At 37.1% G+C, this 18819-nt stretch overlaps 1 protein-coding gene across 1 annotated transcript; it reads right to left on the bottom strand.

The window, feature by feature from the left end:
- Positions 1-3607: 3607 nt before the first annotated feature.
- LOC145773683 (solute carrier family 23 member 1-like) lies at positions 3608-17923 on the bottom strand. The gene is made up of 14 exons (XM_082584820.1): positions 17867-17923; positions 16459-16608; positions 15244-15407; positions 13639-13825; positions 12164-12345; positions 11473-11596; positions 10692-10828; positions 10352-10519; positions 9369-9489; positions 7624-7796; positions 6207-6388; positions 5754-5874; positions 4401-4506; positions 3608-3790 (listed from the first exon to the last, which is right to left on the bottom strand). The coding sequence occupies exons 1-14, from the start codon at positions 17921-17923 to the stop codon at positions 3608-3610; spliced, it is 2055 nt and encodes a 684-aa protein (XP_082440946.1).
- Positions 17924-18819: the final 896 nt, after the last annotated feature.

The following is an 18819-nucleotide window of genomic DNA, read 5'->3' as shown; positions in this document are numbered from 1 at the left end:
GGAAAACATTTAAAGATAATTTTTTTTTTAGTTTTTTCGGTGGACTTCATTTAGTTAGAGTTCTAAACAGATCTATAAGAAAAGTAGATAAACGAAATAGTGCGAAACAACTTTTCTGAAAAATTCTTGATTTATTTCAACATCGGTTATTTTTGATCGCTTTGAAAAGAAAAAGTTGAAAGTAGCATCTCTATTTGATAGAGTTTGGAAGGATTAACCGTATCTGTCACTGGCGTAGACCTTATGGTCTCGCCCTCTGCTAATTCAGCAATTTCACATAGAAGCAGTGACGCTAGAAACCTGAGATTTCTTGACTTTTAGTTTTTTTTCTTGCCCCAACTTTTAATTCCGATTATGTTGGTATCGGATAATTGTGAAGTTCAAAATAAACCTTTTGTCACAGCCAGTTATAAAATGCAAGAAATTTCCTGATATTCAATAGCTTGATTGACAGTTTACTATTAGCGTGCGGTTTCATTTTGTGTCTGTCAGTCATAACACGACGGCGCTAAAATTCCATTCTCTACCCAGGCAGCAAAATCTGTCATTTTTACATTGATTCAACGTCGATTTTTCTGTCTGGGTAGGGAGTTGGTCTTTGACGCGATATGAGTCATTCTTTGCTGGCAGACATCAATTAGGAAGGTAATTTATTATTTGCGCAAATTGCTTTGTAGTGCAAAAAGTGCATGGAATACTGTTTGCACAGAAACGGAAAAACAAAATTGATGAAATTCTGTGTTCTATGCAAGAGGACTTTCAAAATAAAATGTGAACTGGGAAATTTGACCAAGAAATGGCGAAAATAGGTCAAAAACCGAGTCTTTATCACCTTTTCTACCTAAAATACACAATCACGAATATATTTTGCGAAATAAATTGATTGAAGTGATAGATAAGGCTTTTGACTAACGGCATACTTTTTCCCGTTGTTATTTGATATAAGCCGACGGAGTAATTAGCAATAAGAGAGACGTAGACCTGATGGTCTCGGCCAGTAACTCTTGACGCCAAAAGGAAGCAGTGACAGATACGGTTAAGTATTTCCTGCTGCACACATGGTGGACTTTATCACTGCTTGATGAAAGTCACTGATCAAACAGAAAAGTTAAATGTCAGTCATCCGCTGTGAAGAAAGTGTTTTTTAAACTTCCTGCTATTAATCCAAGTCACTTTCTTTCCAAGTGCTAGATATTGAGTTAAGATAGAGTTTGATGCAATGCAAAGAAATTACTGTAGTTAATCACAACCAGACTTGAACGTTCAATGCATCAAACGCCGCCTTCCACAACAGCAATCGTCACTTTTTCAAGAGTTCTGCAGCGGATTAAAAATCTGTGTTAGATGTTTTAACTTCCGGCTTATTCTTCATGCAGCTGCGCAGTGAAAGTGGAAGGGTGCAATTTCCCACTTCGCTTTGTCAGAACAAAGAGAAAGCATAAAACTCGTAGTGAAAGTTATCTCTTTGATTTAATTTAGTTCAAGCTTTGAATTTCTTTCATCCTTTACGTTTTTTTTTCAGATTGACAACTTTCCATTCTCCATGCACTTTTTTTTGAATTTCACTCAGCTTTCTACATGCTTGCTAACCCACAAAATGTAGCATAACTACTGAAAACAACTTTGGTGAAAAACGAAATTATTCTTCCAAGGTATAAGAATATCATTTCATACTCTTTGCTGAAACGTTATTGATTTGTGCTGTCAGTGTGCTTCGAACTGATGCTCTTTTTAGTTTTTGTTAAGTCCAGACCTCGGCTCGGGTGTTGAAAATTTGGTTTAAGTGGACGGAAATACAATGAGGTTAATCTTACATTCACCTATTCAGAGGTGACGAAACTGTGGCTCACGGGCCGCATGCGGCCCGTAAAAGAATTTTGTGCGGCTCGAAAAACAATTTGACAATCGCTCATGCATTAAAGACAAAAGACATCTCAAAGCTCTTTTATGCCTTCACAAGTACTGTTGCTCTATCCTTTTTGCTCAAGTTGATTTTTTTTACTGTTGTATGTTTCGATTCTGCTTAAGATAATTTCAACTGTGTGGGTTTTATTACTTTCATCTGCCGTTTGTTACTTTTCATGGATAATATTTTGAGTCGCTTCTAAATGATTTCATAGTGGATTACGATTACAAAGTTGTGTGGTCCGATAACTCATGTGTAATTGACAAAGTGGCCCGCGACCGCAAAAAGGTTCGTCACCCCTGGCCCTGACCTATATGCAGTGCAGTACGTACCAGAAACACAGACATTGCTCTTGATCTGAGTCGAACTGATGCCTCTTCAATGCACCAGCTCATTGTATGGAGTAGACAATATGCCCAATATTAATTGAAAGGTCTTTGCAAACTTGATTCCTTAATTTTGAACTTTTTATGTTTGACAAGATGTGGATGTAATGCTTTCGTATGAAGGTGCCTCATGGCGAACATATCGCAGCGAGCTGTTTATTGGTAGTCCACCGATCCTTCCTTGTGGTATGCCATTACTAAAATGACATAAGTCAGCATCAGTATAACCTTTTCGTCTTTTTAGACGCAGGCAATGTAACATAGTCTACGAAGGTTATATTTTATATGTACAATATATGACGGCTTTTAGCAAACGCTGTGATACAACTCTATCTCTCACAGCTTAACTTTCATGTCCTCAAAACAAAACCAGACACTCCAGACAGCACCACTGCTTTCAATAACCTTGATCAGTTCCAAAACGTTGAGAAAAACAGCGTTATTTTAACTTGAAGATTCGTAACAGTGTTGCACATTAGATCAAGCAATAGTTAATTTTATGTCTGTCTGATCAAGTACGAGGAAACGCGTATCACTAATCAGGAGGAAAAGCGTCGCAAAAGACATAGCCGTCGGAATTCTCCATTATCACCGGTGGCAGGCTTCATATATCATCATTGCGGACGCGCCTGCCAGTCACGCATTGGAAATTTTAACCATAGAAAGGCTTGCAAATGACGCGTTTTCTAAACTTCCATGCTATCTTCGTTCCAACATACAGCCATATGTAGGTTTTATACACTTTCTGCTGATTGCTTTAAATTTTGACTGGCGATTATCTTTATCGGTCAACATCTGAACTAAAGTAACTACTCAGCTACATTAGCCTGTATAGATAGTGAAGAAGAATAAATATTTATTGAAGAATGCAAATTTAATTTACAGTAGAAACTTGTAAACAACTGAACAATAACTGGCATTGTAACCAGGAATTTGGAGCCAGAGCAAGAAGCCGGAGCCCCGGAACCGTGCATTTTCAATGGAGCTGGAGCCGGAACTCTATGTGAATTTCAAGTGGAGCAGGAGCTGGAGCCAGTTGTTTGAAAAATAGCTCCGGCTCCGATGTATTTCATAAGATGCTACAACTATTGGCCGAATTCACATAATTTAACAGCAACTCTTCACAAAGTTAAGAAATTATTTGCGTAATCAGACGTCGAATTAACGAATATGTTTTGAAATGCAGTTCCACATGACATTTTGATGAAAGTACAGTAGCCTACCTTAAATTTTATAAAGTTGTGCCATTTTTTAGCAACAGTTGACAGCAGGCAATTTTAAGCTTTAGAAATAAAATTGATATGTGGTCATTATTTTAATGAAAGCACTTTTCTGTGCTTGAAGCAGGAGCCGGAGCAGTGGTATCAATAAGCTCCGGAGCAGGAGCTAGAGCTGATTTATGATAAAGAGAGCTCCGGAGCTGGAGCAACTTAATATTTATGCCTGCTCCAAAGCCCTGATTGTAACCAATAAAACCGGAGTCTTTTAGAAATACAAACTGTACAACAAAATAAACCGAAAAACGTAACGCACGCACATTCAATTTAAATAAAATGAAATTCTTTGAAAGATACTTTACAATTTTGCAGTGTTTGAATTTACAGTCATTGTGATCTACTTGGCTAGAGAAATGAGGTTGATTTTTTTGAACTTCTTATAAATGCCTTTCAAAGCAGTGTCATGGAAAAACTACTTTTCGGTAGCCTACGCAGAATCAAAGCAGGCTAAACAAACATTAAAAATAATGACATTACTTTTTTGTTACAGAAACAAAATGAAATTATATTGTGTAACATAAATTACAAGTCAGTTGAAGACCTCTATTAGAATGGTTTTAAATTTAGACTACGTTAGATGTTGTTTGCAGTGTGATATGCTAGAAGCGTTTTTCAAAGAAAGAACAGCTAGATTAGGTAAGTTGCTACCATGGGCGTCCAAATAAAGTAATAGAAATATAATCTTGAGCAAGCTACATATCTGGTTAGACTACTTTCGTTTGAAAAATTCTTTTCGAACTTCAATTAAAATAAATGATAGAAATGAAATAACATGGTATAATTCATGGACTAGCACAGTCGCAGAATTCTTTTCTAGCCATCCAAAATTGCCAAAGGAATATCATCGTTTTCCGATTCGACAACTTTTTCAGATGGTGTCGATTTTTCCTCCGCGTTCTTGTATCCCGGAAAAATGGGAATGAAACCTCTTAGTTTTCTGTAGATTTGATAAAAAACATGAATGAAATCTTGTTGACTATAGCGACAGTATGTCATCAGTTATCAATAACAAAACATAAAACCTTGAATGAATGACGTTCAATATACCAGCCGGACGGCTTTGACAAAGAAGACGGCTTCTACAAAGAAGATGGAAGGCCAAGAGGAATGTTCTACGTTTGTAATGTGCGTTTAAGAAACAGATTTCAAGGGCAGTTGTTTTCAATGGCACTTGTTGGTAGAATAATTTATAGATTATTCGATAACAAGCGGAAGCTTAACTATTTTAATTTGGGTAACCGGCCCTATGTCAGTGGTTCAAAGCCTCTAAAAGTAGATGAAGCTGCCAGGTTTAAGCTTTCGAAGAAGATTTCTCAGTCCGAAGATGAAGGCTCCCATAATAATCAATCCAATTATTACAAAATAAGTGATACTGGGAAAACTAGGCCAAAACCATTAAATAACCTTATAATAACACAAATAGAGAATAGATACATCTCTTCATGTTGCTGCCAAAAACAACCTGCCACCAGTTTCAAGAACTACTTGTTTTCTGCACTCTGTTGTGGAAAGTTTGAACTTTCAATATAAATTAAACTAGAACATATAATAAAAATTTTCATTGTTGTTGAATGAAATTCCTGGAGAACAGCATCATTCAATTTTCATTACAAATTTTAGTTAAGTTGGCTTCGTAAGCGCATTCAGGTGTTTTAAAAGAATACATTAAAAAGTGTTTTCATTCGTGTCCACTGAGATGTAAGCTTGTCAATGTCAACCTTTGATGAAAACGCAGGTGAAGGTATAAAAAAAAACAGTGTAGTGGAAACAGGGCTGTGGAGTCGGAAGGATTTGTGTGACTGGAGCCGGAGTCGTTGAAATAACGGCCGATTCCAGCATGGTACAAAACAATGAACAATATAATTTATGTTTGCAGTCGTTTTTTTTAAAATATTGCTTTTTGTTCTCCGTATTGCGCTCAATAACTTTACCAGAAAAAAAGTGTTTGTCTTGTCAGTTTTATGAAAGTCGTCATTTCAACTTGATCACAAATAACGTGAAATTATACGAAATCTAAAAAGTACAAATGCAGCAATTGAAAACTCTGGCAACTCTAAAGAATCTGGCAACACTGGAACTGGTGTAGGAATCTGCCAATTATAAGCCAAGGAGTCGGAATCGTATAATTTTCGCTTGACCCCACAGCACTGAGGGAAACACACAATAAATGCTAAGTCGACGTACCCACACCAATTGGTAGAAAACGGTAAATCGTAACTTTCTTTGGTGTCAGCTTCACTGAATTCTTCGTTTTCTTTATCAGTTTTATTAGCCCAAGGTTTTTCATTGTTGCTCCTAAATCCCCCTTTAATGCATGCACAAAATAGTTGGACTGTTGAAGATTTTCAGGGGAATACCATTTATATTTGCTTTGACTCTTACTGTAGCTTTGCTAAAGCAATTCAATCTAGAAAAAGTGCTGAAAATATTAACACTAATGTTAAAATGTTTACGTCGACATGAAATGGTAAATTTTTAAACATTAATGTCATTCATACTGTAGAGATTTCTCCAGATCACAAAACTGGAATGCTAGGCCTATATCTAAAAAAAAAACGGTGTGAAGTATTCAATATCCATAGGTCTGTAATAGAAATCACAAAAATTGTCAGTAACCCACTGCCCAAAATTTATAACCTGGAATGGTATTATCTAAAAACATGGCTATAGAGCAGCCTAAGAACACAGACGATTGGAGTAGAACGGCCAAGACGTTGTCCAGGATTGGTATGCCTGTTTGAACAGCTCTTCGGTTGTCTTTGCTCCAATGCGTCACTGTCATGGCCACAAATATGGTTGTGCCAATAATAAAAAGATTCCTGTAAAGCAAAAAGATATCAGCTTGCATTAGTGTTTTGGTAAATAAACTGGTCTTTGAGACTTGATTGATTGATTGAATGTTTATCCTCGGACTGGGAAAGCTTCTTGCAGAGCTTAATCCTGGCAGTTTCGCATACTTGTAGAGGCTTTGAATCACTGACGCAGGCCCGGTCACCGAGATTGACAGCGTGAAGTTTCCGATTGTTGAAGTCTTGTTGCCGGGAAACTATTCCATCCATTAGATGCCGCTGAATGGAGAGCAGTCCTTAACGTGCGTTGCTCAAGCGCACACCCCGAGAGTCGAACCAGCGCCGCTTGATCTTGAAGCTTCTTCGTTCCAGAAGTGACGCGCTAACCAATTGAGCTGTCGGGTCTTGCAATGATTAACAGTGTTTATCATTCAAGCAAACACACATGTTTGAAATCTCCGCTATCAGTAGGAACTTTAAAAGTCTAATAACATTGGCATTAACACTTCAAGAGTTTATAGCCTATGTTGCGCGAAAAAAAAAAATTATAGCCTATGTTTTTTTTTTGATTTTTTTTTTTAGCAACTTAGACAAGGAAGGATATAGAAGCAGAACAAATCGATGGTCTTAAAACGCAACTGTAAAGATTTTTTTGTTGTTGTTGGTTGATTTGGTTTTGAATCTTTATCCTCGGACTGACAAAGCCTTTTTGTAGATTTTATATTTAACACAGGGCCGGTTACCGAGATTGGCAGAGTGAAGTTTTCCGATTGTCAAAGTGTTGTTGCTGGAGAATTATTCCATTCACTAGGTGCCGCTGAATGGAGAGCAGTCCTTAGAATGCGCTGCTCAAGCGCACACCCCGAGAGTCGAACCAGCGCCGCTTGATCTTGAAGCTTCCTCATTCACATGAAGTCACGCGCTAACCAACTGAGCTATCGGGGCGGACGCAACTGTAAGGATTACTGTACTTGAAGGAAAACTTTCCCTTCAGTGACACCTAGTGGATGTAATTATTTACAGAGACAAACACGTCAAGCAAAAACTGCACTTTGTCAATTTCTGGCCTGCATATGTGATTCAACGCCGTACAAGTGTGCGAAAGTTTCAAATAAAAGTTAGCTCAAAAGAAACTTTCTCATTCCGAAAATACTAATTATCATATTCAATCAAAATATGGACAATATGCTATGACATAGGCTAGTTGTTATTGTTAGAATGTTAGGCATACAGTTAATACGTTATAGAATTTACAGGTGCTGTACCTCGGTGCATTCAAGTTGATGTAGACGAGGTTTTGTAAAGCAGTAGCCAATATAGTTCCAAAGATAACCAAAAGCAGGCCACCAACTATTGGATCAGGAATGGTTACAAAAAGTCCACCAACTTTTCCAAACAAACCCACGCAGGCAAAAATTAACGCGGCTGCTTGCACAACCTAAAACAGTATGAGTTGAAACTAAATAAAATCTATAGATATAGATCTATTGGTTGCTGCGAGTAAATGTAATATAAACCAAAACACAATGTAGTCTACATGGTGTAACTGCTGAAAAGATCACAATTTTTCTAAACTTTGTAGCACGATATTAGCATCACAGCAACCGGAGGTTGCAAAGTGACTATTCAAGATGTTCAAGTCAAGATCCATCCTCGAACTCATCAAAATTGGCTAATTACAAGAAATAAAATAAAAATGAGTAGAAGATAGTGAAAACGTTGGCGATGAATATAAATTAAAAACATAGGTAGCCTATGCCCTATATTACAAGCCTGGATGATGTTTTTGTAACCATAACATAAAAGTGTTGCGAATGTACGGCTTGTAAACTGATTATCCTAGATCAGTATCAAGCACGTTTTGACTTTTTCTTTTCGTTACTTCTACCTTTTTGTACACTTTGTTATGTCTGATATGCATTGTTTTCGTTGTAATTGCCAGAAACAATACAAAACTGAACAAAACACAGCAAGAGTTCAGATAAACGTCAAAGCGACAAAACACGAGCCCAAAAGCCAGTTTGCAACCAAAATGACACAACCCACTGTAGATCACTTAGCACAACGGATTATTCACGGTCGCAAGACGATTTACGTATATACTGTAATAATATATACTGAATAAGAATAATAATATATACTGAATAAGACCTTCTGATGATCCGTTAGGTGAAACAATTTGTAAAGGCTTCAGATAGTAATAACTAACTTATATTTGATTTAATTTGCTCTTCTTAGCTTTTTTGCTTAGCATTGAGAACTTTTTTGTAGTATTAATAGTTTTCATTGTTTTATACATATATACTCTATTATTAACTGCAGACATGGTCATTCAATACTCAAATAAAATAAATTATATAATATTATATAATTCAAATAGATTCTATTTGAACAAGAACCTTCTGATGATCACCCTTTTAGGGTGAAACAGGCTGTAGAGGTTTTAGAAAGCAGTAACTATATTTGATGTAATTTTATTTGCTTGTTTTTTTGCTTGGCATTGAGCACTTTTCGTAGTATTAATAGTACTTATTGTTTATATATATATGTCGCATCAAGACCCACGCCTGGTAGTTGAAGGTTTAGATTAAGTGGACGGGAAAGCAAAGAAAACAATTTTTGTGTCCATCTTCAGGCATGCTTTTAAGTGTCTCGCCAATGATGTAGCCACACGCTCTTAAACGGAATCGAACCTGCGCTCTTTTGAGCGAGATTACAAGGGCTTGCACCCCTAGGTCATGCAGCCAGATAACACCTTGATGTCATTAAAAAAAAAGAGGACCTATGACAACGATGTAAAGAAAATATAACCTTTTTCGTTAACAACTTTTCTTTATAACTAAATCGAGGGAAGGGAATCGAAAGAACAGAATAAGTTTTAATAAATAAAGAAGCTTGGAATAGATTGATATACAGGAAGCGGTCGGCACTGCTGGTATCCCTACTGTACGTATGGTGAAACCAGAAAAGATTCTCATCAACCTGTAACATTAACACCCAATAGTTTTACCCTTCTGCTTCCAACTTTTGTGAGGTTAATAGCAGCTACACTTGTCGCAAAGGATGTGGTTGCAGAGCCTGTGCCAAGCACTGCTGATATGACACAGCCTATCCCTTCCATGAATATGCCCCTGAAAGAAAAGCATATATTTTATGCTAGTACTGTGTACAAATCACTTTCCAATCATGCAATCTTGGTTCGACTCTCGGCTAAAGCTGATTGTTGAGAAACACCGTTCACCTCCACCCAGGGTACAATAAATTGAGTGGGAAAATTGCTGAAGGAAAAGCAACCGAGAGAAAGAAACTGGCCGCCCCACTGTCGCTAGCGCCAAGGGTTGGTATAATGAGAACTTTAACCTCATTCCCTGATACTTGGATCATCTTGGATCAAGTATGAGACTCACCTTTACCGTATACAAAAAATGAAAATTGCATAGAAAATTCATGTTTAGGTCTTGTGTAAAAGCTTAGAAAGATAGAATAGTGTGCAAAGCAAAAGTTGTGTTTGAAAAGCAGAAACATAAAACGTTGATATAAAAATAGCTTTCGTTTTTAACTTTACTTGACTGTTGGCAATGCACGCTCGGTTAGCGAGCAGAAGTTACAGTACTGTGTTGGCCTAATGTTATTGTCCAAAATTAAGTAGGTTTTGCTTTAAGCACCGATAAATTGACAATTTACCACAAATCACTTTATGTCAATGACAAATTATACCAATCTCTGATATACAGTAGAAAGATGCACACACCACTACTTTCAGTCTAAAGAAAGTGGAAGTTCGCACAAAGCCTACTTAAACTACTACCCCAATAATGCAGAAAAGATACACTTGTCGTATATGTGTGTTTATTTGTTGTCATAAATGAGTTTTTTTTAATAGTAAATAATCCTACGGTTTTGCTGTGCGGTTACAAAAGTTAACCCGACATTAGCTTTATCGTATAAGAGCAAGATATAGTTAGGCAACAGGTATAAAATACAATCAAAGACCTGTTAATTGCATGAGATGGAGGCTGGGGTGCCCCGGAAGCTTTCGCGCATGCGTAGTAGTCACCGATCGTTTCAACAACGCTAGCAATGACAGCTGACAACATGGCGGCAAACCCAGCAACTGTAACTGTCGGCATACCCCATTGGCCAGGGTAGGGAAATCTGAACCTGTTGAGGTATTAAAAAAGATTGAAACCAAATGCACTGTTAGACAATAACTAATTTATGGAAGCAAATAAATCTGTAAGATAAAATCAGCTCCTAGTGAAATGAGTTAGAATTATTCGTTACTTCTAACATAACAAGCTACCATAAAATAACTGACCTTATATTAACTTACCAAGGGGCGTTGTGTATTACAGTTAGCTTTGTGTCAATGCGGACTTTTGCAGCATAATGTTTTGGGTCTTTTGGAACAACATTAGTGAATGTCAATGCCAAACAAAGCAAGTAGCCAAGCAGAAGAGCAATTAATATCTGATAACAAATAAAAAAATGACAAAACATGTGAAAACTTACAGTATTTTGTTGCTATCAGCAAGTCAAAATTGTCAAAAAGTATGCTAATACAAATTTGCTGCTTTACTTTAGAAAATATTAAACGTCACATCCAAAAATTTGGTAGGCTACAGTTCAATTGCGACAGTTTTATGCATAAAAATGTAGAAGCTTTGAGCCACCGGTGCTGACATGTAAAGTTGTTAAAAAGTTCCATTTTCGATAAAAGAATTATCTGTTTGTGGAGTAATCCATCCACTGGATGCTGCTAAATAGATAGCTGTCCTCGAAATGTGATGCCTGCACTGCGTTGCTGAAGTATTGACTTTGCAACTTTACGGGTCATGGGTTGAGCTACCAAAAAATCAATTTCAAAATGAATTTATCTTTATTTGTATTTATGAATTGGGCCATATTCTTGTTGGTCACCTACCAAACAGAGAGCGAAAATGAGGGAAAAATGCATTTATTTCGTCTGTTGTAAAAATAGTAGGCCGACTATCAAAGCATAATCAATAGGGAAAAACTAGACTATAAAAAAACTAAAATCCACAACAGATATAAAATTAGGTTTGATTTTGTTGGAACTGGTGTCTGGTATACAGCCGAAAAAAGTCACCCACCGCAAATAGTTTGAAGAAACGAACTCGAGATGTTTTCCATTTCTTTTCGATTTTGTCGTACCTTGGAAACGGAACAGTTGTGCTTCCCAAGTACTGGGAGCATATAATGACGATGAAGAAGACACTGAAAAAACATTTATTCAAATAACAATGAATTCAACTTCCTGCTATTTATGGGTAAGCCTAGTGCAAATGTTAGCCATAATAGAGTTGAGATTATATTAGCACCTATAACACTAACATGGTATACAATAACAGAGCACAGCGGACGAGTATGGCATGTTGTTATCGATTATAATACGTTGTTGATTTTCCCATGTCAACATAACACAATTTGACCTTATAGTGAAAAAAAAAAACTATTGCCAACTACCACATATGCAAGTCTGCATACTTTCAGAAATGTAGACTAAAAGCCACCAAAAGGTAAGTATTGTTACGTAATGACTTGGCACTACAGAAACAAAATGATTACGGCTTGCTGTTAAGCTAAACCGTTTTCAGATTTGCGGTTTTAACGTTACGTTGTGCATTTATGATGTTTTCCCAGGATTTTCTTACACCATTACAGTACGAATCCGTCCTTTTTTAGTCTATAGAATAGAGTATAAACGTTGAATCAATGTACAAAAGCCTGGTTTGCTGTTTGGGATCAGTTTCAAGCGTAAGCGGAGTAAATCATCAAACTCACAAGAAAGCAACTCCCCACTGGCTCTGTGCAAACCTTGTACAGACAGGTATCAACGATAAACCAATCAATGCGATAGTGGGTGCTACGGTTACAGGGCCAATGAATCTCAAAAGAAATCCAATGATTCCGAAAAATCCAATAAATATTTCCACAATGCTTGAAACAGCTAACGCTCCTTGAAGCTGAAAGTTGAAATTTTGGGTTAATTAGAAATAGGAATAACTTTAAACGACAGAAAGCTAAAACTACTACAACAGAGCAACTAATATTTTTGCATCGCAATAAATTAAATAAATGGTGTTTGCAGCTTCGAAGCTGTACTGATAGTGTTCTGTGAGACTACTTTGCTAATTTCAAAAAATCAAGTGATCAAAGATTGACAATCATCAAAAATCGTAATCTCGACATTTCAAGTTCAATTTCTAAATTCAATCTCAACTCGCCAACGAACAAAAAAACTCCGATGAGTAGATTGCATTTTTATTACTTTGACTTTTTACTGTTTTTTATAATTTGCATAAATACGTACCGTATTGGTGTTTGATGGATTGATTGCAAACTCAGTCAGCAAATTTGTGGTTTTAACATTTTCAACGTTGTCTGTAGTGACGTTATAATGATGTCAAAATGGAAAATTTTCTGCTTGAAAAGTGGACGTAAAGTGAGGTTTGAAGATGAAACGTTGTGGCTGCGCACTATACATCGTTGAGCTATCTCTTCTAAGTTTGTTACTTTATATTGTGCTTGCATAGCCGTTTGTCATTAACAGCTATCACTTCCGGTGGCAATGATTTAGCATTATTCAATTAATCATATTAGTCTAATCGTCAGTGCTTATGCAGAATACTGGTTTGTTTTAATTTGCTGATATTGCAACTTCTACATAGGCGTAATTAAGCTTGAGGGTTTGAAGAGTGAAAATTTTGCGCTTTACCGTTGCTCATATACAGCTCAGATGCGTTGAATGTACGATCTGCATCAAAATTCGACTATCAGACCACCACAGCCATCAGCTGTTTAAATTTTGCCTTCTGATTGGTTAAAAAATCTTTTGTCCTGCAATAACCTGCAGATTACAAATACGCTTCCCGTGTTTATCGTGCAGCAGGAGCTTCAGCGCACAAATAAGCTTCATCAGCCATGTTCGCTCTCATGCACGCCAACGACATATTAAAGCATAATTTATGTTCGTTGGCCATCTGAGAAACCGATAGGCGAACATCATTATTCATACAGATTTGTTTGTCGTATCCAGGCCTACACCGCGTGGTTGAAGATTTAGATTAAGTGGACGGGAAGACAAGGAAGCCAATCTTCGTGTCCACCTTCAAGCATGCCTGTGTCATGCCACAGACACAGCCGCATGCTCTTGAGCGGTGTCGAACCGGTGTCCTTTCGATTGCCGTTCCAGGGTTCTCACCTACAAAAATTTTCAATTTTTTATCACTCGCAACATGTGTCAATTGGACTTTCACCTCTCGCATTCGTCGTTGCCACAACTCTGTGCCGTCAACAATCCTCCCATCTGTGTCGTTGTACAATGTGACGCTTGCGTTCATGAACCCTTCTGGGAGAGGGGGAGGGCAGCGGTTGTGAGGGAGGGACAATAGAGCAAAAGTGGGAGGGAGATGAGTTCCAGAGGTGCCTTGGAGTATCGGCAATCTAGAATTAAAATCATTTTGATAGCAAACTTGATAAGGTTTTGATTAAATGTTTTGTTACTTATTAGCTCTTAACTACAGTAGGCTACTAAACCTATAGCAACTTTAGTTGTAAAACTATGCCAACTAGATTAATATATTTTAACAAACAAACAATAGAAAGTTTTTATCCAGATATAGCCAACAGTTAATCCACGATTTAAAATCTTTTTATGGAATGTAAAATACTGTATTCTCAAATATTACTCGTGGAAATGGAATGACTCCTTTAATCAAAAACTTTTGAGCTTTGATCAATACTGCAAGACGTTGCTAAGCTATGTTATAACTTAGTAGAGTACTGGACTCATATGGGGTTGGGACATTTTCACAAACCTCTGCTCGTCAAGTATTTTTTTGTCGTATCCAGGCTTAATGCTCATAAGTTTTTAAGTTAATTAGACCGGAAGGCAAGAAAGCCAGTATTTGTTCACTTTCAGGCATGCCAGTATATCCTGCAAAAGACTCAGCCGCCTGTTTTTAAGCAGAATCCGACCGGTGCCCTTTCACACGCCTTATAGGCTACTGGGGTTTTCACCGCTCGATTATGCAGCTGACGCCGTGCAGTTCAAACCGGGGTCCTCGTTTGTAAATCTTCGTGTCTTGCAATATTATTTAAAACGCAAATCATACAAAATTGCGTCGACTTCAAAATAAAATTAAAGAAATTATTCACTAAGACGCTTATATCAAATTGGAGCAAAGGCTAAAGAGACATTACGTTAAAAGGAAATATTTCGAAGTGCAGAAGTACTTGCGTTTAGAAAGCCCCAATTACATGCATTGTTAAATTTCTGTGCGGTTTATGCCTTTCCCAGTGGAGCAATAAAAATCACTTTCTTGTGAGTTGAATTAAGGTCACTATCTTTTTTGGATAATTCTGAAGCAATTAGTTTGATAAGAACTTTTTTTCTGAAACTTTGGAGTCTTGCAAATACGCGACTGTTACTAACTGATTCAAGGGAATAGCTTGGTCACATGTAGGCTATCCCTTATTTTTTTTTTGGACATCAACTTAGTACACACATCATCAACCATTTCTTCTTAGATTTTGCTTCGTTGAACTCAATAAAAGGAATAATATTGTTATGGTTTAGTGTCGCTCTACAACTGCTAAGGTTTTTTGGCAACAGGGCTCATATTTAAGTTTTGTATCAGATTTACGATGTCATCACATTATTACCCGACTTAGCCTTACTGTGTTTTACATGAAAGAATATAATCGGTACCGATTTCAAAATCTTTGGTATGACTCGACCTGAAATCGAACTCAGACCTACCAACACCACAACCGAAGGCGACCTGAGCGACTCAGCCACTGAGCTGGTTTCGTCAAACGTGAGGAGTCCACCAAAACTACCAAGAGAAATTATATATTACCTGGAGCCAAAAGATGTTTGAAGAAACGTGTTGACGCCTGATGCAAAGTAAAGCGTTCCAATAAGATTGGCACGAGCAATGTAGCCGTCGGAATCATTAGGAATGCACAACTTCGGTGCTAACAACAGTGGCACACTAAAGATTCCAAACGCCAAAATAAATACCTTTAATATATAATTTAAAATGTGATTTCAACAATACCTTTGATGATCCAAAACACATTAACGAATTTAAACAATCCATCTACTTCAAAGGCTTCAAAATCTGTTATGCATGCAGTAGTAACTTATTTGCTCAAGTTGCCGTTTCGCTCAAATTGTCACATTTCATTTCTCCTAGAAGTGACGACTTAAGTAAATTCTACTGTTTATATTATCATACAATGTATATAACTATATCCATGTCCATGTCATATCATAAACTAATATTTTACATTACAAAGTATTATCATTACTTGTCACATGAAAAATTAATATTAAAAAAAATTCACTTGCTTGAATTTTCTTTGTTCGCATTGCGTTAGGCACTGGCCACTCGTTTTGTGTTATTAATATAATTTAATATACAGCGCAAGTATCTAATCATTTATAAACTATAAGCCTATAACCCTACAACATCTTATAATTCAGTAATCTAGTTTTTTGATGCATCTGTGATAATTCCAATACACCTCTTCGAATACAATGCACAATAGGTAATTCAAGGGTTTTAAGATGTTTATTTTTTTAATTTCATCAATCCTTGTTTATCACTTTATTTGCATTATATCATTTGTTGTTTGTTAAATTCATTGATTTGTTCGAAGTTTGTTTGTTTGTGTTTGTTTGTTTATCTTTATCCTGCATTGCGGGAAAGTGGACTTGAGCGCTATGCATCGGTGTACGCCTTCCGACGTACACCTGACCCACGCTGCAGCCGACGGCAATGTCTGTTTCCGGTTGTCTACTCTAGTTATGACTTAAATTTGGTACTACCCATTACTCGAAATCGATCACTGGGTAGAGGCAATTATCGTAAAGTTTCTTGCCCAGAGAAACAACAGCAAGTGCGGGTGGCTGGAGTCGAACATGCAGGCTCTCGACTGCGAGCCCAACGCGCTAACCACTCGGCTACTGCTGCCGGCGAAGTAAAAAAGGAATGAAATTTATTGGAATTAATCAGCTGAATACGAATATTCATAAGCTTGGACCAACGTGGTTTTATCATATAACTAACCTGAAATCCACAAAGCAAACTTGTATGCCAACGAGGAATATCGTTGAGAGTGTAGAGTAAATCACTCTCTTTCTTTGAAGTAACTATGCTTTGTGAAGCGTCGTTGTTCATCAGGCTTAAACTGACTGCACCACTGCTACTAGATTCGTCCTAAAACATTCAGTCATTGTATTATATTTTCGTTATTTACAGGATAAAAAATAAAATAAAATCATGACCTAGCCCAGCAGTTCCCAACCTTTTTTTTTTTATCTTGTGGACCCTTTTAGTCGATATTCAAATCTAAATTCCCCTTACAAATTTAGTTTGTTAAAAACTCTTTTCCATTACTCGGCTTTTACGTTACTCGGCTTCGTATGCCTATGGTTCAACAAGACAAACTCTCTACCGAAGCTCTATCTTTTACATTAATACTTTAATCTAAGTCTTAAAAGGGAAACTAAATTCTCACTAGTAATAAGCTCTTTTAGTCTCTATTATTCCTCTTCATACTAAAATAATTAAGGATAAACTTCATTGAAACATGTTTTATTAATAAAATATATTCAAAATATAAGAGTTAATACATTAACGGGTGTCAAAATCTAACAAAATCAAATTTTAGGCAAGTGACAATGCTTTGTTGAAAAAAGTAGATAAATACGTTTAGGCTACCAAGCTACAAAAGAGATGGCCGCCCCGTTAGCTCAGTGGTATCGCGCCTGGCTGAAGATCAAGCGGCGCTGGTTCGACTCTCAGGGAAGAGCAACGCATTTCAGGACTGCTCTCCATTCAGTGGCACCAAGTGAATAAAATAATTTCCCAGCCACAAGACCTCTACAATCGGAAAACTTCACTCTGTCAATCTCGGTAACCGGCCCTGCGTCAAAAGCCTCCACAGGTATGCGAAACTACCAGGAATAACCTATCAAGGCTTCGTCAGTCCGAGGATAAAGAATCAAAATCAAACCAATGCTGATGTTTGAAAAAGGTTTTGATAAATCTGGTCTAATTTTGGTCACAAAACTGCATATTGTCGTTGGTTGGTTTTTTGAATCTATCCTCGGACTGACAAAGCCTTGATAGACTACTCCTGGTAGTTTTGCATACCTGTAGAGGATTTTGACGCAGGGCCGGTTACCGAGATTGACAGAGTGAAGTTTCTGATTGCTGAAGTCTTGTTGCCGGGGAATTATTTCATCCATTAGTGCCGCTGAATGGAGAGCAGTCCCGTGCGTTGCTCAAGCGCACAGCCCGAGAGTCGAACCAGCGTCGCTTGATGTTCAAGTTTCTTTGTTCATGAATTCACGCACTTACTAATTAAGCTATCGGGGCGGACGATCGTTATTTTTGTGTTGACGTTAACCAATTGCCTTCTTAGATCCGCTACTGTATCTAAAAGAAATAGTGATTCTTGTAGACTACTTACATCTTGAAATGTAACTATGCTCTTCTTGTTCGATTCTGATGTTGATCCTTTGGGCATTTTTGCAACTTAAGTTTTTAGCAATAATACTCTACAGACGCTCAGTTTCAAATGTTGATAAACGATGCTGCCTCAACCTCAATTTGTATCAAGCTATGATTACAGTGATGACTCAGTATCACACAACTTGTTGCATTTCTTCATAGCTGGTTGAGACTGTGATAAAAGTCCACTGTATGTAGGTTAAGAGGTTAAACATGTTAAATGTGACGCATGACAACTTAAGTATGACCTATTTAGAGTAGATGAGTGCTTGATTGTAGAAGTTTCTTGCATTTATTAAAGTTAAGCTAACATACCAACTGGTGTAAACAAAGTATGTTACCAGTACGACAATTATACTGCACTGAAAAGTAGGCTATGATTCCGATCAATATGAAAAAAAAATCTTAAAAGCTGTTACCCAATGTTGCCAATTACCAAAAAGTTTCCAAAACTAATTATGTGAGCTGAATTTGAAGCTTTGCTTGACGGTTTTTACTTACTTGACATAAACGTCAGCAAACTATTTGAGAACTTTTTGCTACAAACGAAACCAGTAGCGCACGCAGAAAAAAAAATTAGGAGGGGGTTAGGGCTAATTCTGAAATGTCGAATTAGCTTTCTGTTTGCCAACACAAATAAATGCAAAAACAACAACTAAGTTAGTACGAAAACAGTTTAAAACAAAACGCTAATTTTGTAAGCAGTAAATTTAATGTGGACGTTTTTTCTACCTACAAAACATTCAAAATTAGTTCGTACTTCAACTAAAAGTCCCAGACGCCTTTGTCGCTCTGCTCAAATGTCGTATACACTTTTACATGTCATTGTGATTCGGCATTGACGTACGGTACATCGGTATGTCCACCAGACATTTTACCACAAGAGCACTTGAACTTTAGGGAGTTAAAGAA

Source organism: Aplidium turbinatum, chromosome 7 (assembly GCF_918807975.1).
Source record: "Aplidium turbinatum chromosome 7, kaAplTurb1.1, whole genome shotgun sequence".
Taxonomy (NCBI): Eukaryota; Metazoa; Chordata; class Ascidiacea; order Aplousobranchia; family Polyclinidae; genus Aplidium; species Aplidium turbinatum.
The sequence above is the reverse complement of the archived record's forward strand: the minus strand, read 5'-3'. Positions and strand labels throughout refer to the sequence as shown.